General features: G+C 36.7%; 1 protein-coding gene and 1 long non-coding RNA gene across 14 annotated transcripts in view; one reads left to right on the top strand and one right to left on the bottom strand.

Annotated features, from left to right (window-relative positions):
* The first annotated feature begins 4,940 nt into the window (after positions 1-4,940).
* LOC136245931 (uncharacterized) lies at positions 4,941-6,105 on the top strand. 2 transcript variants are annotated; one of them, XR_010696179.1, is made up of 3 exons: positions 4,941-5,496; positions 5,553-5,752; positions 5,812-6,105. It is a non-coding gene; the product is annotated as an uncharacterized lncRNA (long non-coding RNA). The 2 variants fall into 2 exon arrangements; XR_010696180.1 differs by having other exon boundaries at positions 5,540-5,752.
* A 15,846-nt stretch (positions 6,106-21,951) lies between these two features.
* Positions 21,952-26,207, bottom strand: part of LOC136247474 (kelch domain-containing protein 3-like) — a 31,585-nt gene continuing 27,329 nt past the window's right edge. For 9 of the 12 annotated variants that reach the window (XM_066039191.1, XM_066039193.1, XM_066039192.1 and 6 more), the window contains 5 exons: positions 25,080-25,161; positions 23,631-23,749; positions 23,492-23,581; positions 22,232-22,281; positions 21,952-22,173 (listed from right to left, as the gene is read on the bottom strand). In XM_066039191.1, coding sequence (XP_065895263.1) covers positions 25,139-25,161 — 23 coding nt within the window. In that variant the 3' untranslated portion in view covers positions 21,952-22,173; positions 22,232-22,281; positions 23,492-23,581; positions 23,631-23,749; positions 25,080-25,138. Of the gene's footprint in view, positions 22,174-22,231; positions 22,282-23,245; positions 23,448-23,491; positions 23,582-23,630; positions 23,750-25,079; positions 25,162-26,207 lie in introns of all 12 variants that reach the window. The other 3 variants (XM_066039187.1, XM_066039189.1, XM_066039188.1) reach the window with 3 other exon arrangements.

The raw sequence follows: 26,207 nt of genomic DNA, 5'->3' as shown, positions 1-26,207 counted from the left end.
AGAGAGTTCAGTTACAAACAAATCACCCTGTTGAAAGATCAGCTAGAAGATGTCACCTTATAGATAGTTCAGTTACAAAGAAACCACCATGTAGAGAATTCAGCTACAAACTAGTGACCCTGTAGATACATCAGCTAGAAGAAGTTACCTTGTAGAGAGTTCAGCTACAAAGAAACCATTCTGTAAAGAGCTCAGCTGCAAACAAATCACCTATACAGAATTCAGCTACAAACAAATCACCCTGTAGAGAGATCAGCTAGAAGAAGTTACCTTGTAGATAGTTCAGCTACAAACAAATCATCCTGTAGAGAGATCAGCTAGAAGAAGTTACCTTGTAGATAGTTCAGCTACAAACAATTCACCCTGTACAGAGCTCAGTTAAAAGAGGTTTCCTTGTAGAGAGTTCAGATACAGACAAATCACCCTGTAGAGAGATCAGTTAGAAGAAGTTACCTTGTAGATCGTTCAGCTACAAACAATTCACCCTGTAAAGAGATCAGCTAGAAGAAGTTACCTTGTAGAGAGTTCAGCTACAAAGAAACTATCATGTAGAGAATTCAGCAGCAAACAAATCATGTATAGAGAGTTCAGCTACAAACAAATCTCCCTGTAGAGAGATCAGCTAGAAGAAGTTATTTTGTAGAGAGTTCTGCTACAAACAAATCACCCTGTAGAAAGATCAGCTAGAAGAAATCACCTTGTAGAGAGTTCAGCTTCAAAGAAGCAATCATGTGAGAGTTCAGTACAAACAAATTGTCCTGTAGAGAGATCAGCTAGAAGAAGTTACCTTGTAGAGAGTTCAGCTACAAAGAAACCATCATGTAGATAGTTCAGGTACAAACAAATCACCCTGTAGAAAGATCAGCTATAGAAGAAATCACCTTGTAGAGAGTTCAGCTACAAAGAAACCATCATGTAGAGAGTTCAGCTACAAACAAATCGGCCTGTAGAGAGATCAGATAGAAGAAATTACCTTGTAGAGAATTCAGCTACAAAGAAACCATCATGTAGAGAGTTCAGCTGCAAACAAATCACCTGTAGAGAGTTAAGCTACAAACAAATCTCCCTGTAGAGAGATCAGCTAGAAGAAGTCACCTTGCAGGGAGTTCAGTTACAAAGAAATAAACCATGTAGAGAGTTCAGCTGCAAACAAATGACCTGTAGAGAGTTCAGCTAGAAACAAGTCACCCTGTAGAGAGATCAGCTAGAAACAAGTCACCTTGTAGAGAGTTCAGCTAGAAGAAGTCACATTGTAGAGCTACAAAGAAACTACCATGTAGAGTTCAGCTGCAAACAAATCACCCTGTAGAGAACTCAGCTACAAACAAATCGCCCTGTAGAAAGATTAGCTAGAAGAAGTTACCTTATAGGGAGTTCAGCTATGAACAGATCACCCTGTAGAGAGTTCAGCTACAAACAAATCACCCTGTAGAGAGTTCAGCTACAAACGAATCACCCTGTAGAGAGTTCAGTTACAAAGAAACCACCATGTAGAGAGTTCAGCTGCAAAAAAAATCAATCACTCTGTTGAGAGTTCAGCTAGAAGAAGTCACCTTGTAGAGAGTTAAGCTGAAAATAAATCACCCTGTAGAGAATTCAGCTACAAACAAATCACCCTGTAGAAAGATCAGCTAGAAGAAGTTACCTTGTAGAGAGTTCAGCTACAAAGAAACCACCATGTAGAGAGTTCAGCTGCAAACAAATCACCTGTAGAGAGTTCAGCTAGAAACAAGTCACCCTGTAGAGAGATCAGCTAAAAACAAGTCACCCTGTAGAGAGTTCAGCTAGAAGAAGTCACATTGTAGAGAGTTCAGCTACAAAGAAACTACCACGTAGAGAGTTCAGCTGCAAACAAATCATCCTGTAGAGAGTTCAGCTAGAAGAAGTCACCTTTTAGAGAGTTCATCTACAAAGTAACCACCATGTAAAGAGTTCAGCTGCAAAAAACTCAATCACCTTGTAGAAAGATCGGCTAGAAGAAGTTACCTTGTAGAGAGTTCAGCTACAAAGAAACCACCATGTAGAGAGTTCAGCTGCAAACAAATCACCGATAGAGAGTTCAGCTAGAAACAAGTTACCCTGTAGAGAGTTCAGCTAGAAGAAGTCACATTGTAGAGAGTTTAGCTACAATAAAACTCCCATGTAGAGAGTTCAGCTGCAAACAAATCACCCTGTAGAGAACTCAGCTACAAACAAATATGCAGTGTAAAAAATCAGCTAGAAGAAGTTACCTTGTAGAGAGTTCAGCTACAACAAAACCACCATGTAGAGAGTTCAGCTACAAACAAATCACCTGTAGAGAGTTCAGCTAGAAACAAGTCACCCTGTAGAGAGATCAGCTAGAAACAAGTCAGCTTGTAGAGAGTTCAGCTAGAAGAAGTCACGTTGTAGAGAGTTCAGCTACAAAGAAACCACCATTTAGAGAGTTTAGCTGCAAACAAATCACCCAGTAGAAAGTTCAGCTATGAACAGATCACCCTGTTGAGAGTTCAGTTAGAAACAAGGAATCCTGTAGAGAGATCACCTAGAAGTATCACCTTGTAGAGAGTTCAGCTACAAACAAATCACCTGTAAAGAGTTCAACTACAAACAAATCACCCTGTAGAGAGATCAGCTAGAAGAAGTCACCTTGTAGAGAGTTCAGATATAAAGAAACCACCATGTAGAGAAATCAGCTGCAAACAAACACCCTGTAGAGAACTCAGCTACAAACAAATCGCCCTGTAGAAAGATCAGCTAGAAGAAGTTACCTTGTAGGGATTTCAGCTACAAACAAATCACCCTGTAGAGAGTTCAGCTACAAAGAAACCATTCTGTAAAGAGCTCAGCTGCAAACAAATCACTTGTACAGAATTCAGCTACAAACAAATCACCCTGTAGATAGATCAGCTAGAAGAAATTACCTTGTAGATAGTTCAGCTACAAACAAATCACCCTGTAGAAAGATCAGTTAGAAGGAGTTACCTTGGAGAAAATTCAGCTACAAAGAAACCATTTTGTAAAGAGCTCAGCTGCAAACAAATCACCTGTACAGAATTCAACTACGAACAAATCACCCTGTAGAGAGATCAGCTATAAGAATTTACCTTGTAGATAGTTCAGCTACAAACAAATCTCCCTGTAGAGAGATCAGCTAGAAGAAATTACCTTGTAGAGAGTTCAGCTACAAAGAAACCACCATGTAGAGAGTTCAGCTGCAAAGAAATCACCCTGTAGAAAATTCTGTAAGAAACAAATTGCCCTGTAGAAAGATCAGTTAGAAGAAGTTACCTTTTAGAGAGTTCAGCTACAAAGAAACCATTCTGTAAAGAGCTCAGCTGCAAACAAATCACCTATACAGAATTCAGCTACAAACACATCACCCTGTAGAGAGATCAGCTAGAAGAAGTTACCTTGTAGATCGTTTAGCTACAAACAATTCACCCTGTTGAGAGAGCAATTAGAAGAAGTCACCTTGTAGAGTGTTCAGTTACAAAGAAACCCCCATGGAGATTTCTGTAATCAATATAATATTATGTGACCGGATTTGCGAAAAGGGGTCTTCCACACACATCCAATTCCGTAACCGTTGGAGACCATAACTCAGTGTTCAAGTAACATATTAACCTGAAAATTTCACCACGTATTCAGCTATAGTGGTGCTCACCACTGTCCAAAATTCAAGGAAATAGCTTTTTCCAATCTGACGTTATCAATTGGCAAAGTTGGCAAATTGGATGTGTGTGGAAGACCCCTTTTCGCAAATCCGGTCACATATGTATTATATAATTTGTACATTTACTGATAAAATATTTAAAGTACATCTACTTCATCTTTTCTTCTTCCTGTAGTAAAGAAAAAAACATAGATTAAAAAAGTCCCAAAGCTGGCCATAGGCCGGCTTTGGGGTATACAAATACAAAAAGAAATGAAATCTAATCCAAAACAGCCAAGCTGTAAAAAAAGTGTGCAGCCCTCAGAAAGGCTATGGTGAAAAAAGATGTGAAATCCAAGGTGGCGGCCAAGAAATGGCTGTGATGGTAGGTTAATGGTAAAAATTTTAATAATGACAATTTAGGTAAATTTTGTGAAGCGGCACAAAAATTCACCTGAATTGTCGTTATTAAAATTTTTACCATTAACCTACCATCACAGCCATTTCTTGGCCGCCACATTGGATTTCACATTTTTTTTCACCATAGCCTTTCTGAGGGCCGCACACTTTTTTTACAGCTTGGCTGTTTTGGATTAGATTTATTATTTACTACACAATGGAGTTCACCACTGGGTGGATTTGTTAGCATTCCTGTTGTAACCACAAGTGGGTGGATATGTTTATATGAGAATACTGTTTACATTAACTAAGATGGAGAGGTTATAGTAGATGTCATGATATTGAGAATAATTGTCAGCTATGCAATCATGTTAAACTATTGTTATGTATTACCCTTTTATAGTTGGTTATTGTTCACATGAGCCACTGCCAAATATAGTAATATCAATGAAACGAACATTTATGTTCCTGTGCCATACTAACTGTATGGTATATTTTAAAGCCTCGTAACTCGCTTCATAGCATTACTAAATATTTAGGCATGTAACAAAAGTCACCACTTATATACCAGGTTCAGTTGAAAACTATCAGACTGTAGTGGTACTATTTTTGGAATAAAAATAGTATATAAAAACACTGTTTGTATATTGTTAGCTGTTATGTGACCTATTGTATAATATACTTGATCACCCATCATCATGTGATCGTGTATGTGCAAATGATCATTATTACACTTGCCTTATAATAATGTTACAGCGGCTACTAAAGTTACTGCATCTTGATACAGATTATGACTGTCTACAAGCTAAACCAAATTGAATTAAAGATAAATAATTCCCTTTACAATGCTAAGGGTAAATTTATCCTGCAAGAAGCATTTATAAAACAGACACAGAGTACAATTTGTGATGTATCTTAATATAATATGCTTGTGCTTGTCCTGATACAGGCCTGACCAGAGATGTCCTATTCCTCAAATTACTAGATGATTTTCATCCAACTTAGCGTGTCCTACATTACACTAGATGAAAAAAAAGAAATTGAGTAGGGATAGTAGAAATGCATTTAAAAAAAAGTCAAACAAGGAACATCTGCAGCTATATAATAGTGAGCACTTAATCCCTATACTACAGTTACCTATATTTGTTCAGTATAGCTTTTCAGTGATGTCAGCCGAGACGAGCTGAGATAAAACTGGCTGCACTTTATAAGAGCAACTGTGGCATTTGTTGACTAATTGATGATGCCGTTTACTTAGGAAATGGTTACTATAATAATGGTTATGGTTACTAAATGTACTTACTTTATAGCTATAGGAAATGGTGACACTACTATAGGAAATGCTATAGGATGGCTGCCATTGAAGTAACACAACAGGAGAAGTTCCTGACTTGTATGGTTGTCCAATATAGAAATTTCTAGCTGTAGCGTTGGCTAACCCACTTAAGGATTCACTTCATCTAGTAAGCAAACACATCAGTTCATATAATTATTGTGTATGCATAGTATGTCATTGTAGTGAGTCAAAAAAAACCTATTTGGTGTGAGTGTACAAAAATGACCTTGTTCAAGAGAAGAATGCTTTGATCTAGAGTGCATTTGAAGCTATTAAAGTGTGCAGATGTTCCATCGAAGAAGTCTCTGTCAGTTTTATACCCAAGTAAGTGGTCTGATCCAGAACAAAGGAAAGGATTTCAGAATATTGGTTTTCTAAAGTTTGTGAGTTATTATTAAATTATATAAGTATACGGCAGCTGATAATACATTATTACATGTAGGGAAAAGCCTCGGTGAGAATCTGCTATATTTCTGAGACTGTGGCCCATTTGCTGAAGAGTTGTGAGTCAAGCCACACATTTGTATTAAACAGATGGAACATTAATTTTGTTGATCACTAAACGGATGGAACATTTGTTGATGATAACTAAAGGACAAGACTATAGTTATGGTACTGATGCAGACAAGTTGTACTATTGTATGCTTTAGTTTTGACTGTAGTTTTGTAAAAATCTTTTTTGTGTGTCATATAGAGAATTTAAAGGGACAATGCGCTGTTTACAACATCTGACTATTTTGGGGCCCAACAAAATCATGTGATGCTTGTACTTTACCACCTGCAACATGAACTTGACAAGATTCACAATGCAATCAACTGGTCTTGGACAAGCATTGAGTGGCTTCCATACATCAAAGCATAATACAGCATGTAAACAGCCCTTTAACAAATGAGTTACAATAAATTTGTCAGACAATTTGTGATAAGATTCACAGAAAAATGCATCACAAATTCTATAAACAACTGACTCAAAAAATAGTATTACAATAGATTCTATAGGTGATTTTAGTATATTCGATTGGCCAACAGTATGTGGATAGTCATAATTTACTGTAAAATCTTGCATATTATTGATCAGTAGCTTTTCCTGTGTAGCTAGCTGGTTTACATTTATAATCGCTCTGCCCCTTATCAGTAACCAGTCGTAAGGCATTCTTACTTTGTGATGATCTTTTAAAGACAACTTGCAGTCTCTTCATGGTGCTATCTCTGACTTGAAGGTTGATCACATGCGAGCAAAAATATTTTGCATTCAGTGCCAGAAAAAGATCAAAAGATTTAATGGAAGTGACCTTGTCCATTGGTGTCTACTCCACCACTGGCAGACTTAGTGACTGTGTAGTCCCATTTGTTTGTTTAAATTTGAACCGCTATCCTCATCGTTCTTTTTTTTTTCACATCAGAACAATCAAAATTGTCCACCATGTATGACTCTACTGAAACAGTATTCATCATTACTATTATAATTAAATGAACAATCAACATGTATATGGCTCTCTGCCAAGCACAGCTCAATGGAGGTGGTGGGATGTATCATGGTACAACCGGTCTCCCCGGACCAGTTGCAGCAACCATATAGTTTATCCTTCCGGACTACTTGTAGCACTACAATGGACAACTTACGTATGCCCCCAGACCCTCTGCCATAACTGGTTCCCCACTAATGGTTGACTAGCCAGCAGAAATAAATAACAAAGTTCATTTGTTTCTGCTGGCTAGTCAACTATTGTAGCTGCATGTGATGATAGGATCACTGCAACTTCAGGTAAGTCTTGCATCATTGTATAGGAGTTGATATTGTTATTTATTATGATAATGATCAGTGCAACAACAACACGGATGAGACTAGTCGACAACTATATTTGAGATGATGGGATCACTGCAGCTTCTGGCGAGTTTTGAATCATTGTATAAGAGATGATATTGTTATTTCATTATGATAGTGACCAGTGAAACAACAACATTGGCTGAGGTTAGTCAACTGTTGTACATGAACGCTACAGCTTCTTGTAAGTCTTGTATCATTGCACAGGAAAAGCTACATATACACTCTATGAATTGCTGGCCAATTGAATACACTATACCAAGGAAAATCACCTGTACAATCTATTATGATGGAATTGTTTATAGAATTTACATTTTTCTGTGAATCTTATCACAAATTATCTGACAGTATTTCATTTGTTAAATTCTCTATAAACCATTGAAGATTTACTACTAAATTCTGTTATAATTTTTCTATGTGACACACAAAAATGATTTTTACAAAAATACAATCTAAATAAAGCGTACAGTAGTACAACATGTCTGCACCAGTACTGTAACTATAGTCTTGTCCTTTAGTAATCATCAAATGTTCCATCAGTTTAGTGATCAACAAATGCTAGCCCGGTAGAACTGTTTCTCAATAACTATGTATGAGGAAACTGGAACTGAGAAGCTTGTACTTATAATGGATATTTTCTTTAATTTAAACCTAGAATCCTGTCAGTGTTATCATATTAAGGCTCTAACTAAGGCTGCTGTAAAGAGTACTGTCTCCTGGCAAAAAAGTGCTGATGTTGGTAAACTTTATGCTTTAGCTGACAATAAGATAATTCATAACATAAGATATGCATCCAGGATGTGAGATCAACTACGCTATAATAAACATTTCCAAATGTAGTATATATGTATTCATATCTTGATGTGGCTGCTATTTTGAGATCATAATGGAAAGTTGTTCATTGTTGCTACCAATAAAATCAGTTTCAAAGTGCATGAGATCTTCTCACAATGGTTTAACTAGTTACTACGTATGTAGCAATATTTGCTTGATTGTACACTTTGAACTGAATTTAAAAATAGACCATTCATGACCACAAACACATTTAGTTATGTATGGAGCCTTTATCACACTGTTTACTAACCACATCAAATGAAAGAAAGTTTGTGGCTTCAAATAGCATTATTTACTACATGCACAACATTAACTTACGTGATGTAATACATTTTGATTTAAATATATGTGTGCCCATTAAATGCCAAGGTCCAGTCATGGATTTTGTTTGCTTTCAGCAATTTTTCAAACACACCTTATGTCATCTTTAAACAGGCTGTAGGACCAGCCCAGGTGTCCCACAGACCTTAAGTTCCTAATGATATTAATACATAAAAATAACAAAGAAGAGAAAACATGCTGACCACCTGGTAGACTCGTGTAAGTGTTCAAGCATAAATTGGATGGCTGCAAGTTCAAGGCTGCCTATAGGTCCAGTCATGGATTTTTTTCTCCTTTCTGCAACTTTTCAAACACACCTTATATAACAACTTTAAACAGGCTGTAGGACTAGGTGTCCTTTAGCACTAACCATTAATAATAAATAAATACATGAACTCATGCAATATTGAAACATACAATTGTAATGAGACTATTGAGTAAGCTTTGTAATGCATGTGATTTATAATAATATATTTTGAATATTGGATTATGCAAGTTTATCAGAGATCAATTATCCAAGCATTCTACTTGTTTTAACCATTGGTCAGAGATGTGTTATTGCAGTGTATACAATAGAAGAAACAATGTGTAATTTGAGTTGAGTACAGGATCCTTAGATTCACCAACTGCAATATTCTGGTTGCACTCAAGCCAGTATAGCACATTTCCACCACTAGTTTATGAGGAAATTATGCAAAAGGAATCAGTTTATTCCTTACAAACTAGCTAGTAAAGGAAATGTGCTATTTTAAACTGAGAATGTTTAGGGATATATCCTTATAGAAATCAAAATTTCAGTTGAAATGAAGCCACATGATGTTACATAACAGAGTTTGTACTGCTTTGTTGTATGTAATCATGTGGGTCACATTTCTGATACGTTTAAATTTGGTATAACAACCCAGAAGTATGTACACAAGCTCACTACTTGTATATTTTTATGCTGTCTATATTTTGTTACGTATGTATGAAATAAATTTGAACCTGGCCCTACTGTTGTATATATAACTGTGAAGAAATTCAATCGTGAAGTATTATATGTTCAATTAAAAAGGCATTTGCAGTTCACATCAATGAAAATTGTACCTATTATGCCAGCATTTTGCTCATTGCCTTTGCCCACCCATTGTGCCAAAAAATTTGTTGACGTGTCACTATCCTAAACATGACTTCAAGGTGTACTTCAGAAGCTCATGATAAAGATTCTTTCATCACTACCACCACCCCACTATATAACCCCACCCACTGTTCACAAACAGTAAAACTTTATTAATAGAGCTACCTATTGGAATCAAATGGCCTGCATGGACATGACAGGGCAGGCAAAAAGTTGTTTTAAACTGAGAACAATGGCATAGGATGAATAAGGCCAAATTGCAGACTGGTAGGGCACAAAACCAGAGAAATTTTAGAGTAAAGATGTTTATTAAACTTCAACATTGCCCAGAGCTCCATCAAGACCTAATAAACTGATATTAAATATTCAACCGATACTTAATAATTGTAACTGATAAAATATTATTGTGAGATATAGTGCTCTTATTAGGCATAATCACTATAGCTGTGTTGAATTTACTAAACATTGTTCACAAACCAAACGTGTTTGTTTTTGGTCAGTATAATGTCAGAGTAATATCATACAACAAAAATGTATTACCAAAAAAGTGGTACAAAACACCCTCCAAAACGAAAAAGAAATGCATAACCACTTGGAGAATTGAACCCAGGTCTACTCACTGTGCAGTCCAGGATCTTACCAGGTCTACTCACTGTGCAGTCCAGGATCTTACCAATTGTCTACAAAGTCACTTTAGGTAGTCATGTGCTTTTAATAGTACTTATTATATAGTACTTTTACTAGTACTTACACTACTCAAGTGAAGTATCTGTACTATGGACTAGCAATTGACCGATACCGATACTCATAATATCGGTACCGATATCGATATAATATCGCTACAGCTCTACCACAATGTCTAGATAAGAGTGTTTTTGACAGTGAAATTCAATAGTCCATGCATGTAACTATTTACTATGTTTAAGATGAAAATCAATTAATCTCCTGTTATGGGTGATAATTCATATATTTCAGATATTAAGAAGGCAGGAGCAACGAAGATAAATAGCACAAGACAAACTTCAGGAAATGAAGCACAAAAGATTTCTTAGCAGGCTGACACATTCATTGTTGACACAGAAGTGCTATTTTAGCACCAAAAACACTAGTGCTATTTACACTGCTTTAGTCAAATATTGACACTTTGGTAGTGAAGCACATATGATCATGGAGCACTATATTTAGTAGGCAGAAATTGAAATAAGGAAAGAGAATTCGTCAAAATATATAAGGAAAGTGTGCTAGCTGATATGTAGCACTTTCAAATAAATCTCTATGCATCACTATAAACGATTTCCTAACTTTGTAGTATAAAGAGAGCTTCACTCTCATGTGCACGTATCATTGAAGTACCTTTGCTTTTATGCATTGAATATTAGATTTGTTCAAGATCCTGCAATATCAGTAGCTATCAAGACATACAGTGGTGAGGAGGTAAGTGTGTCCATATGTTGTTAACATGTAATGATGTAAAATACTACAGTACATACCTTAAACACAGGTATGAAATTCTTAAATCAATAATAATTATTATCAAATACACTGTACATAGGATGATTGCAAATAAAAAAACAAATAAAAAAAAAACAAACCCTGTACTGGAATTGTGAAGAGTATTTGTCTTGTCATGTGTAATTTGTATATGTAATAGGAAGGATGGCTGTGGTATTCGGGATTAATAGTGCGAGCATTGTAAACAGGAAGGAGTAAAATAGTGCGAGGCGAAGCCGAGCACTATTTCCTTCCTGTTTACAATGCGAGAACTATTAATCCCGAATACCACAGCCATCTGTCCTATTGCAAATTAATCCGACAACCATAGCAACTGTTACTAGGCAACAGAAATTCAAAAATAAACACTGCAAAAGACCAATCACACTTAGCAACCGTTGCCTGGCAACCGTTGCTATGGTCTCGAAATGAGTTTTGCCTTAGCAACCAATTGTGTTATACCTTGGGGCATCTATCACTATGGTAACAATAATTGTCAAGTCGGACATTTACTTCTAATAGAAACACACCACACTATTCTAGCCAATCAAATTAGTATTATAGATTTTTGTCAAGGGACCTTGACAAACAAGCGTAATACTAATTCTATTGGCTAATCGCTTGACGTATATCAATATAATACATCAAGCTGCTATTGAGAGTATTATATAGTAACACATTCAGTTGTTGGATTATAATAAATATAGTTGTGCCATTAAAAAAATAATATGTTCAGTTTTATCAGCCCAAAATGGCACTCTTGTCAACTCTCACATTTCTATCAAAAACTAACCTATTGTATATGTCAACTAAGAAGGCTGTACTGAATTGATTTCACTTGTTTGATTGAAAATGTACATTTATTTGCAATATATATTTTATTAGGGAAATGCTAGGCATATCAAGTGGATGTTACTGCTTTCACTGCTTCTTGGGGCATTCAGTAAAGTAGCATATTCACAAAAGTACAACTTACAATATATCATTGTCGTGGGAAACAATCAAGTGGAGCAAGAAGCTGTGCAATTTCTTCAGAGTAAAAATATGGGTATATCACATTTTATTCAGTTAGACCCAACTACAAAAGATTTAAAGCATGTCAAATGGGATGCTTCAACAGAAATATTTGTAGGAAATGAGTCAAATGACCTCCCTGATGATCTTCCAGTAGAACAAGAAGGTTGGTCAAGGACACGCATTCAGGTAGTTGGACATGGTGATGAAAATTCAGAAATTTACCTGCTGATGTGATGGCAATGAAAATCAATGAGTTTACAGGTTCTAATGATGCTGGACGAATTAGCATTGTGGCATGTGGAGGCCCCTCTACAATGGAGCCACCATACTTACAAAAATTCATGAAGTCACTAGGACATCAGTGAGCATTAGGTCTGGTCTTGTGAGCATTGATTCACATGGACGTAAGTTCACTGGTGGAGAATTTGTTCGTGACACGAAGACAGGAAAGCTAACTGGGATTAAATGGACACACAAGAACCCCTCTAATAAATGGATAGGTGATTATGATGGGGACAAAGTGACTGTTAGACAAACATTAATAACAGATCAACCGGAAATGACATCATACTACTATGGACATCATCAAGAAGGCACGTCTGTCTATGTCAAGAAAAATCAAATGTGTTTGAGATAAATGATGCTACGAGTTTCTCAGTAGTTGATGAAATAGCACAAATGGCATACAAAAGGATTGGCAAACTTGAACGCACTGAACCGGTTAAAAGAAAAGTTCATTTTCTTAAGGAAGGCGGAGGAGGAGATACCAAGGAAATAGAAATAAGAGAATTCAAAGGAATAAATGATATACAAAGAGAAATGCATTATTATGGTGAAAAGGGACCTGCTCCCAGAGCACAACATGGAACTGATCCTGAAAAAGTTTACTATTTTTTTGGAGATTGGGTGTTGAGTATGACACTAGATCAGTTTTATATTAATGTTGAGGGGATAATTGACAGTCCTGAGAAGATAGATCAAATTAATGAAATCAAAAAAATGGAAGAAAATCCCAGAAAGGTATCCTGAAATGAAGAAAGGCATTCATGAGGGAAATTTTATCTAAGAAATGCATCACTGGCTTAATGGAGAACACAAGCAAATTTCATTAGATATACAAAGTGCTTATCATGCACAGTGTGGAACAGCAATGTTCTTGTCAGAATCAATAAGATCGTTTCAAAACCATGTTATAAACATGATGAGTCTTCAGATGATTGATAAAGGATATATGGATGTTGATTTGTTTTTCAACACTCATCCAATGGCTCATACAGGTACATGGCAAGCTTTAGATAATGATGGAAAGCAATTTACAGGTCTAATGTTACTGAAAAATCCTGACAAAAGAAGCAAGTCCATTCAAAATCGATATGATACTAGTCAAGCGAGAAACAGGGAACATTTCAGAGATCTTAAAAAAACACAAACAAAAGCACTCAACTCATTTTACGCTATATCAAAAAGAATGTCACGTATTAGCAAGACATGGATGTCACATTTTAACACTGATGATGTCACTGGCTCATGGGACCGACCACCAGCTACCATAGAAAGAGAACAAGTAAAACCAACAGAACTGTTGGAGTCATTTGAATACATTGGATACACTGCTCCACAAAAGCAGAACAATCTTAGAGGGTATGAACTCACTCAGACTGGTCCACTTCGGTCAATCACAGAGCCAGAAATAGAGGCAGCTAATAATCAGATTGAGGATTTCTCCACTACTGAGGATATAGCTTCTCCTGTACAAGCAGCACTATCATTAGAAAATGATCAGGTTTATATTAGTGACTTGATTAGTAAGCAGATTAAGCTGAGAGAACAGCAAACAGGAAAACAATATGAGCTACTGCCAATTCCATCACATTTGGAGATACAGAAAATTCAATAACATTTCAAGTATATGAAAAATCAAATCCAAATGCAGAGGAAGAAATCATTGTGATGATGGATGAAAATGAAATGGCATCTAAACCTTTCTTAGAAGATCTTCAGCAAAAAGCGTACGAAGTTAAAGAACACTCACAAACAGGTAGTAGTCTTCAAGAAACAGCTTCAAGTATCAATCGTGGACTAGCAATATACGGTGTAGCAAAGGGACTGTTGGGATCAATACGTGCACTGGAGGATGGCAATACAGAACAAGGAGCTATTGGTCTGGCACAGAGTCTGCATGGAATTGGTAAACTCGCTGGAGTAAACAGAGCAATTTATAAACAATCAGGAAACGTTTTGGGAAAATTATTCCATAAAGATGTTCAAAATATTGATGCAAGTGTTTCCACTATAAATGGAGAGAATGCTGAAGTGTTGCAATTAGCAGCAGAAGGAGATGCACTTTCAACAGTTGGAAGAATTGGAGAGTTAACAGAAGATATCCCAATAATTGGAACTGCTTTTGGCATTTATAACATTTATGAAGATTTTCATCAACATTCAACAATTGGCTACATTGATGGGGCTCTAGATATAGCAATAACAGGATTAGTTTTTCTAGGACCAGAAGCAGAAGTAGCTGCTTTAGCTCTGACAATAGTTCGCATGAGTATTGATACATTTTATGCTGACATTAGCAATGAGTTACAAGAATTGCCTTCAAATGCTACAGTTAATCAGAAGATTAATGCAGTCTTAAAAGGTAGTATAGAAGCAGGCATTGAAGTTGCGGCAGATTATTCGCCTACACCATATGGACTAATAGATAAAGACGTAGTCAATTCACAAAAAGCCTCAGACAAGCTTGACAGGCAACATGAAAATGATAAAACATTTCTAAAGAAGATATCGGATTATCACAACTATTTTAATGTGGTGATGGAAACTGGCTCAAGTGTTAAAGGAATAAATTTTGCAGTTGGATCAGAATCCATAAATGGAGGTGATATCACCTTGCATTTATGAGAATCTGGCATTTCCACATTTTCATTAGAGACAGTTGATTCAGATGGAAAACCTGTACTATTAATGTCACCACCTATTGATACAAATGGTGTAGAAGATATTGTAATGGGAATTGGAGAGTCAGAAACAATCATGTTCACAAAGAAAGAAGCTAAATTATTTTATCTTATTAGTTATAACTCAGAAAGAGTTATCTCTGGTGTCTCACGACAACGGCAGAGTTTACATGGAACTTACTATGGCAATTCTCAAAGCAACAAGTTTATGGCTGTCCAAAAGCTCCCACCCACTACAAACCTGGGATATACGTTAAAAGATTATTACTATAGACTGTTTGGTGGGGCAGGTGATGACAGCTTTTATCTGGGTCCTCAACATTCCTATGTGGAGGGAAACGATGGTTCTGATGTGTACTTCATTAATGAAAATGCTGTACACACTGAGATCAACAATTACGCTGATGATGATAAAAATGACTATGTTATATTTCAAATCAATTACAACCAGTTTACTGCTGTAAGAAAAGGACTTGACTTGCATTTTTGTAATCTGAATTGTGCCAACCATAATACTAGGCTGGCTCCCTTCTTTGCTTATTACACGCATGACATCAAAATATGTAACTGGTTCCATAGTGAGGCTTACCGACACATGGTGTTCAAAACTAAAGATGGCGTATTGTTTACAATATCAGCCACTACCATGGGAGGAGTTGAACGTGTACCGCAGGCAATAAGTGGTGCTATGGCCACTAGTACGGTAAGGTATGACACAAGAGAAAGTGAATATTCGCAGGTTACCTCAATTGTCGGTAGTCCATTTAATGATATTATTTTTGGAAATAACTATGGGTCAGAGCATCAATGGTGGTAAAGGCCAAGACTCACTACAAGGAGGGAATGGCAAAGACATTTATACAATTAATATAAATGAAGGCGTTGATTTCATTGATAACTACGCAACTGATGGAATGGTAGACACTCTGATGCTCCCTATTAACATTGATGGCATTGACATAAATATATCGAAGGCAATCATCTTCAAATTAGAAACCAAGAGAACCATCTAACTGGAGCAACAATCACACACTGGTTCAAAAATGAGAAATATCGTCACATGATATTTGTATCACAAGATGGAATAGTATTTAATGTATCTTCACATTCTTCCACACTACATCCAATATTTGTTGACATGTCACTCATCACTCCACTAACACCAGGAGAACACAATACAGCAATCATTGTCGAAGTAAACTTTTGTAAGAATAACCCCAGGTACACAATTTTGCTTCAATGCCAAACTGATCTTAGCCTTGACCCACTGCTAGTCAATGGAGTATGAGTGTTTGGATCAGACCACAATGATTACATTGTAGGCAACAATAGAGACAATTACATTTCTGCAGGCAAAGGAAATGATTACTTGGAAGGTAGAAATGGTAAAGATGTTTATGTAATCAAGGAAGGAGATGGATTTATTGCTATCAATAACCATGCTGATGACGATAAAGTAGACACAATATTGTTTGGTGCTAAATTTGATGAGATATAAGTCAGTACTGAATGTAGCACATTGGTGCTTACCAGCGTTGAAACCGGGTCGGGTCATCCGGGTCATCCGGGTCATCCGGGTCATCCGGGTCACATTTTCTCCGGGTCATCCGGGTCTGACCCGGATTGGATCACGTGAGAAACGAAATTGATCGTTTGACGACGTGGAACCTATTAACGCTAGTCGCGTAGCTCTTTCGTGAGCCACGCCCACTTATCACGTTACAAACATACGCTCAGCCACGCCCATTTATTAGTAAGTACAGTCTGTAGCATGAAACTATGTCTGTTTCTGTCTGCAAGCTTACGTGGGGCCACGCCCACTAATCGATTAATGTATGAGTTGTATATAGTCTAGGTCTAGTCTTGCAGCAGGATAAGTACTTTTGTGAGCCACACCCATTTTAATATATTGGGAAATTGCAATACTAAGTATGTACGAAGCCACACCCAATTGCTGTCTGTAAACTCACAGTAGCTACGTGGAACCAAACCCACTGACTGATTTTAAATTATAAACTTACCGGCTTAGTTATCACATAACTACTCGTTTACTCAACACGAATCGAACGCTCAAAACGTAGTCTCGCCGCCTGAGTCGCTCGAGAATACCCGAAACATAGCTCTTATCGCGCGCCTCGGCTTAATTTAATCCGGGTCACATCCGGGTCAAATCCGGGTCTGACCCGGATTGCTATCCGGGTCAGTGGGTCATCCGGGTCAGCAGTAGTGACCCGGTTTCAACGCTGGTGCTTACTGCCCATGAATCTAATCCACATAAGATGATTAAAGTGTTAATAACAGATTGGTTTTCACCATGCAATCAGCACTTGCTAGTACGTTCAATCGATGGTGTAGTGTTTCAACTTCCAACAGATGCTTTTGGCGATCTCTCAAAAACAGCCAAAACAATAGACTACTCATCATTAACATCGGATGTGCACATCTCTTTAATGGGAAAATGGTCTCAAGTAGAACGCATAATATGTGGAAATGGTGGAAGAGACACTATCATCGGAAATCCACTGAATAACTACATAGACCCTGGATCTGAAAATTGTTATTTACAAGGAAACAATGGTGCTGATACTTATGTCATTGAGCCAACTTATGGTAAAAGAAACATCATTTACAACTATGCTGAAGACAATGCTCCAGATACTCTTAGATTTCCTGTACCTTTTTTCAACATTAACACTATTATACAAGGAGAGATGTCCAACTCACATTAAATACTACAGAAGGATGTGTAAATATAAAGCTAAAAGATTATTATGTTGAGAATAGAACTCATCATTTGACTGTACTCACAGATGATGGCATATCATTTGTTATTCCACCATCTCATAACTTCAAACCAGTTCCAATATTAATCAACAGAGCTACAACAACAACTGGACAACACATAAATCTCACCGCAATCCCTGACTATGCTGAAGTACGGACAGTGCGAGGTTCAAATTTCCTCCAGAATCACATAATGGGCAATTTACAGGACAACACAATAGTTGGTGGAAGTGAACCAGATGGACTATATGGGCTAGAGGGAGATGATATACTAAAAGCAAGAGGAGGAGATGACATGTTGTTTGGAGGATCAGGTGATGATACTCTTGTTGGAGGTGATGGTGATGAGGGAGATGATGTTATTTCCCCTGGACTTGGCAGAAACACCATTAATGGTGGTCCAGGAAGTGACACAGTGATATATGGTGGAGATGTACTTGAGCAGAGAGGTATCCATCTGGATCTTCCAAATGGTATTTGTATGCATGGAGACGATCAGGATACTGTTATGAACATAGAGAATGCTTATGGTACTATCTATGATGATGTCCTAGAAGGTGATGATAATGATAATATATTGATTGGTCAAGGAGGAGATGATACACTTATTCCACGTATTGGATATGACATTTTGAATGGAGGAAATGGTATGGACACATATGAGTTGGCTGCAGCTAATGGTACTGTAGTAATTCAAAATTTTGCAACGGATGGAATTTTGGATAGAGTTATGACATATGTAAACATGTCAAGCCTTGTTTATTTGAAGAGCAACAATGATCTCATCATACAAACCATTAATACTCAATATCCAATTTTTATTGATGAAAGCAAGCCAATTATTGCGTTTAAAGATTGGTACGTTTGTCAGCAGCTATATCAACATCTCTACATAGATACCCAAGATGGAAGAATTGCAACTAATGTACTTTACCAACATGGCAAAGATGCTGCTGACAGAGCTGCGTTTAAGAATGAACACATTTAAAGGTTGATACGTACTTATATTATTTTGTCGATATTTATATGTAATATATATATATGCATAAATTTCCATTTTAGATAGCCTTATGTAAACACTTGCAAAGTTTACTGGGTAGAAATGTAGCTATTGATCAACTAACTCTCACAATTAACTAATCTCAGCACAATATTTCTAGTCTAATTACATGCTTTTAAATACTCTGAGCTTTGTCTCTCCTTTCTAGCCACATAGTAAGAACCAATGATGATAGAGTAAGTTTAAGAATGATTCCACTAGCTTAAATCCATTACTTTAAAACAGAGAGGGGTGGCCAGATCCCAATTAGTAATGGGGAGGTTCTTGGCAGTTTGTTGAGATGGAATTTTTTGGTAATGTTGTCTGAAAGACCTGGGTGGCATATCAAGGTAAATATTTCCAGTTGCAAATGAGATGTAGTTTTAATGTCGAAGCCTGCATGAGATGATTTTAAACTCTTGATAAAGAACATAATATTGATAAGTCAAATGTATACATTAATCAGGCAGTGACTGTAAAATTTGAGAACACAAGTTTTATATTCATGCACTGGTGAAATCATTGAATAATATACTTAGTCACTTAGAGGAATTAAACTTGTTCAAATAGGTGCATGCATGTATGTGGTTTTTCCATGAAACTGCAATAGCTATAGTAACCGAGAGTGAACTACGTAGGGATATACATTGTAATATAGTTGTTTATAAAGCAGACACACACCCATAACCACGCTGTGGGTGTGCAGCTGGTTTACTGAAACTGTTTTCCAAAAAGGTGTTTTGTGTGTGTGTGTGCTTATGTTTGTTTGTCCATTGATAATGTTGTGAGTTGAGAAGGAACACCTCACTATAGGCCTAATAACTTATAAGATTTGGCAATCATCTGCTAAAATAATCAAACACTTTAATAGAGTAGTCACTTGCATTTTAAAACCAATAGAGTAGTCTGGAATATTTTTGTTAATATGTAACTATCCTACCAGGCACAAGTGAAGTGCATACGTACACACGTTATCAACACTGAAAGTTAACTACTTTTATTGCATGCAAAGTATTTCTAAGCAGAGTATTTGAAAGTATTTCAAATGGTTTGCAAAGTATTTCTAGTTAACTGACATTACCATAAGTGTTGGAAACTGCACTTGCAACTTCTGTAGCAGTATTAAGTCTTTCAGGCTCTGAGGGGGGCGTAATCGCTGTTCATGGTGTTCTCAGCCCCCTGATTGGAAATACTCCACTTGACATGGACAATGCAACTGCCACACACTCCATCTATCATGTGTTGTTTATATCCTGAGACTGCAGATAAAACTTCTCACATTTATAAGCAGGCACTGTCAGTTAACTAGACTACTTCGTAAACAAAATGTTTAACTTAAATTAATGTTCATGGTTTCAAGGGAATAGCAAGCTTTCAGTGTTGACCATTTAGCTATTCTATACCTAAATTTTTAGTTCACCAAAGTCAAATGCTTGTTATGCAAGTCCCTGGCAGGATAAACTTTTGACTGCCCTATTAGAGCATTATAATGTCTACTAGAGTGTGCATCTATAACTATTGATTTACTTGGCTAGTGTCAAACAGCTCATTGTTGCAGATGACATCAGATGTGCTTGATTTGTGGGTACTAAAAGCCAAAAAATGACAAAATAATTTCGGAAATTTAATAATGTTATCATTAAGCTATGAATCCTCAAAAGGTGTGTGTGAATGACTGTTTTTCAAAAATCCGGTCACATTATCACACAGTTTGTGTTAATCACAGCACTGTTACGCATCAGCATATGCAAGCAGTCAACCAATTAGCTAAAATTAGCACACAACATGTTATTGTTAAACTGTATTTGCTTAGAAGTTCAAGTTAGCTAGTTTGATAGAAGGTTCACTCACTACTTTCTGTACACGGTATTTTAGCATGATTGTATATTATAATATCTTGATACATGAACAAACAAACCATAGTGGAAAGCATGCTACCAGTCCTGATGATGAAGAAGCTAACAAGAATAGCAACCAGTACAGGGGAGAATCCAGTAACTAACACTAAAACTGCTGACAGGTTTTCTTCAATTCAGTAAAACTAAAATTGGTGTATCAGTCACTTATTGCAAGACTTAATTCATTAGGCCTCTACGCATGAATCGAGGGGTTCAAAATTGAAGCGGTAGGTGATCCCAGATGTGGGAGTCTTGGGGCACAGTAAAAATTTTAATATTCAATATCCTGAGAATAGCCTCGCATGCACTGATTAAATAAACTTCTCACACATCACTGTGTTGACACAAATTCCTCTCAACATGGGCCCATCGCACACTAATGTAAACAAGAGATCACTTGTTGGTATAGATAACAGTCTATCAGTCACAGTGTCCATCTTTGCTATGCCGGGGCTATTATTAACAAATTATGATTGGAATGATAATAGTAGCTCTCAGTGCAGTATGGTCACGGATGGCTTGATAGATAGTGTAAGTAGAATAATCGAAGCCTTAGCAATAGAGAGAAAACCACTGTCTGTATTCATGCACATTAAATTTGTTTCTATGTACACAGATAACCTTGAAGTGCTATGGTTAATACCTGGAAGCCACACGCCGGTTCAGCTGGTAGAAGCCATGGAAGTTGTGTATGAACTAGATTACAGTTGAAAAGATTGTTTTTAAATAGGGTGTTTGACCGAACCAAATCCCCCTGGGTACAGGCCTGACAGAATCATATGACAAAACCAACATCAAATACAGCATCACTTGAAACTGCATTCCTTCACCTTCATAAGTGTTAAGTGCCACACAAACACTTATCTCTAAACAATATTCTCTTCACACTTGTAGTTATGCTCAGGAAACAAGGTTGGACAGCTCACTCAGCACTGCAACATCAAACGATAGTTGTCCATGGGTGTACAGATTATGCAATACTATATTGTGTAATGTGTATGCCAGCAGATGGAAGCCCTACTATTGACAAAGAAGCGATGGCCAGGTAAGGAAGGATAAAGGTAAGACAATAATATAGTGATGTAATGTTGTGGGCCACACCCAAACTTTTGTGGTGCCTACTATACAATTTAACATGTCTGTGCAAGTAATTTGTGTTGTATTACTACATAGGGCAGAAAACCACAAAGATTGTGTAAATATTCTTATGATAACCAGTGGAACATAATGTTTTTACACAACTACGTATGTTAATTTTGTACACTGCTTTGTAGTTTCCCTCATTTACTGTACAAACATTAAAAATGTTTTACATCTGCAAGTATTACACTTCCACCATTTCCAAACTACTATACTAATGATGTTTGAATTTTACATAGTTTAATGAAGATACAAGGACAAACATCAAGTCAAATTATACAGTAAGTCCACTATGCAGCAGCAGTGTTAGAGAGCTGCACTTCATCTGTCAATGCATGGTCCTTCCAGAAACTACAGTTAGTTGAATCATAATTTCTGTGATATCAACATAAGGTATGGAGATCATGTGAATATATATAAGACAACGACTTACCATTAAGAGCCATGGACAACTCCAATAGAATAGTTTCAAATAAATTGGACCTTTACAGAGAAAGGAAATCTCATGCTTAGCAAATATACTATGATGTTTAATGCATGCACTGTAGTGGAATCACAGACTAATATGTGACCGGATCTGTGAAAACAGGACATAATTGCACAAGCCTAAATTTACAGTATAAAGTATTCAATACATTGGGTGAAATACATGCGTATTATTGAAAAAAAATTATGTAAATTTTTTTGAATGCCTAGTGAAGGAAGGGATTAACAATAAAAACCTGGATATCATCTTATTAGCCTGCTCAAGAGGAGTTGGAAAATCTTTGTTTCGTTGCAGTAGACTCAAGGATAAGGAAGTTATAAGTGTTTGTTTATGTCACGTCGAAGCAATCGTACGCGATCAATTTTTCATCATGAATTTTGCCTTTGTATGCAGTGAAGAAGAGTGAATAAAAAATAATTTACCCAGTAATTGATTCCCCTGTTCATGGCAAACACGACAGTGAAAATTTCAGCTCCGTACCTCAACCTGTTGGTAAGTTACGTATAACCGCTTTGTAAGTGCCTGTATTATATTTTCCCAATACTTGCTGTAAAAATTGATTTATCTGTTGTTGCTACTTTGTAGGGCTGTAACTCTCAAAGTTATTGGTATATGAGCTAAAACTTTGCCAGTGGGTACACTTGGCTACGTAGATTATAAATATTTAATAAACAGGAATCCGAAAAATACGCGATTATGTCCTGTTTTTGCAGATCCGGTCACATATTGTGCAGTATGGGAAACTGATCATGAGTTATGATAAAGGTGTACACATCCACTGTGAACACACACACACACACACCACACACACACACACACACACACACACACACACACACACACACACACACACACACACACACACACACACACACACACACACACACACACACACACACACACACACACACACACACACTTTATTAGAATAAACAAGGCACCAAACAGCTACACAGCAACCTTTAGGCTCCCTCCTTGTACTTTCATCTAAACTAAAAATTCAGCAAGATCTTTAGTTCTCTCCAAGGCAGAAATCTCTTTTTAGAATTTTTTATTATTTCCAAGGCAGAAATCTCTTTTTAGAATTTTTTATTATTTCCAACACACTCTTTTCAATTTTTGTGGAGGTGAGAAATTCACATGGGGCTTTTGTTGTTGTTGCCTGTCAACGTCTTAACAATATATTACAGGCTTGTATTAGCCAACCTGGTGCTCTCTAATAATATATCGTTTGCTTTTTCTCTGCTTAACATGTTTGTTTAGCCCTCTCCGCCATCGGCCTAATTCATCATATACCTGTTAAGTATATACATATTACATAAAAATCATACATCATAATGCAAACCTTGTTGCCTAACATGGCCAACTATGCCTTTTGTAGACTTGGGGGGGGGGGGGGGGTCTTGACCCTCCTGTAGGATATGTACCTCTGCCGTTAACTTTTTTTTTTTCCGGCTTTCTATGCTAAAGTGCAGTAGAGCCAATCAATAATGTGCACTATGCTTGTTTAATGGTATGTGTTTAATGGTATGTGATTGCACTGTGTATATATTAGACAAAGCGCGAATGTACCATGTTCACTTATCAGGCTAATAGCCTGAAATTTGCTTGCACCAGGTAATCAATCACCTAAGCCAATACGAGTACAGCCACTAGATACTTTATATACGGCTGCCTGAAAAATTTGTTTATGGGTCAGCAGCTGGAGGTACATTCTGACTACATTTAGTTGTGATATACGGACAAATCCTAGAGATTCAAGGAGAGTTTTGGTTATGCGAGTTTTAAGGCTGGGACAAAGCTTCAAATTTTTCATAGGTTCAAAGGTTTAGCAAGCTGTGAATTATAAAACTATCCTTCAAAGCTTTGTAATGCACTCATAAACTACAAAAGAATTACGTTAATTTTACAAGGCCTTAAAACGAAGGAATTTACACACAGGGAACATTGCTAAAAGACGGCCAACAACAAAACCAGCTTCATCTGTAAATTAAGTATTTTACTGTACAGTAAGTTCACTGGTAATACTGCCACTAGATAGGGAGTTCTGCAGGAGAGAGCAAGCAATCAGGATTATCTTGAAACAAAGCAGCAAGACACACCTGATATTGGTGTGACACAGACAAGTTTGATAGTAAGCTTTGAGCAACCTTGACTGGCTGCAAGCCCTAATGGCTTGGTATATGATCCAAAATAAGATCAACCATTTGGTAATTCAAAACCCTTACTCAGTAAGAAATATTTCACTCCTTAAGGCCACAAAAAATCCAAAGGTTCTCCAGTTCAATACTACACCTCATAGACTACAACTAAATTGAAGGAATGACTATTACTACCAGATACAGTGCACCATGTTCTGCACACAATGACTATAGTGTGACTTTGTAGCAAGGCTCAGGATATTTGTACTGAAAGAATCTGTAATAATGATGTATTTTGGAGGGATACACTACCACAGCTAGTTGTATTTTATAGCTATTCTTCCTACCCTTAGGTGCCACAATCATGCATAAACCATCTGACAGAATTAAAAGAATAGTAGGACATTCCGAAAAGTGTGAACTAAAGGTTATAAATTGTTTTGTGTGACTACAATGTGTATAATATATATATATATACCACGAGAGGTTCCACGTACTTGTGCATGTGTATAATGTGTGTTTATGTGTATATGTGTGTTTGTGTAGTGCACATACGTGTGTGCGTAGTGTATAAGAGAGGTTCTACTGTACTCATACTATTCCTGTAGACTTCATAAGTACACTAACACAGATACATTCTAGACACAACTCACTTGAGTTTCTGGAAATCTGCAGGTGTTTAGATCAAATGCTGGTAAAGTAACATGTGGTCCTAACATCTTCTCTTCATGCAGCCTGTCAATCAAGACATACAGACATATCGGACGTACAAACACCATAACATGTACTTTGCAATATTAAAAAAGTACGTATCTGTGTATTTGCTCTGCTATACAATACAGCCATACAGTATGTGTCAATTTATATAGTAAGCTATGGGCTGGGGGGAGGGGGATAGAAAAAAGAGTACTCTTTGTACGTTTGCAAAAACGCTGAAAATTGTGAACCACCCTAACTAAAAATCATGGATTAAATTACCAGTGTAATTTAAAAATATTATTTACACAATTAAACAGTAATTGATAAAACGTCTGGGATTTATAGATGCATAATACTATTTAAAAAATACATGAAAGATTTTAATTACCTAATTTATTGGATAAATGCCATGGCGTTCAATACTATAGCTTCAAAAATCTATGCAGTGAATATTCAAACTCAACCACCACTCGATGCTCTAAAATAATGTCTAAAGCACTTATTATCAAAATCCATTGTGGCACCACTCAAGTATGACTGACTGAAGCTGCAGCATTTAACAAAGGAAGTACAGTAGGCTGTATGTGTTGTTAACTAAGATACCATAGGTTGCCTTCTCAAGCATTACCCCTATAAATTCTGAACATACAATATTTGTACAGGGTAGCTCACAACAGAGATCATCCATGTTTAATCCTACATAACTGTATGGATGGAAACGGTGATGTCAACGAGAATATAATTCGTAGAATTCATAAAAAGTAAATAAATGAAATGGATAAAGACATCTTATGGACTATACACATAATCGCTTAAGTCACATTTCACTGCTTTTACTGTTGTTGTTTCAAGGTCATTATTTGTCAAATTATATTATTTGTTTAGTCGGATATTCATACTGCATGTAAGCTCACTAGTCACTTATATATACAGAGGTGGAGTAATTGATTGTGGGTTTCTTTATTTGCACTAAAACATTTATTACAGTGGTCCCATGTTATCAATACATCACACACTTTAAACTGTGGTCCACACAAACTATAAATTTCATCCAGATATAGTAGCGGGAGCTACAAAAGAAA

This window comes from Dysidea avara, chromosome 2 (assembly GCF_963678975.1).
Source record: "Dysidea avara chromosome 2, odDysAvar1.4, whole genome shotgun sequence".
NCBI classification, from domain to species: domain Eukaryota; kingdom Metazoa; phylum Porifera; class Demospongiae; order Dictyoceratida; family Dysideidae; genus Dysidea; species Dysidea avara.
This window is presented reverse-complemented; position numbering and strand designations above follow the sequence as displayed.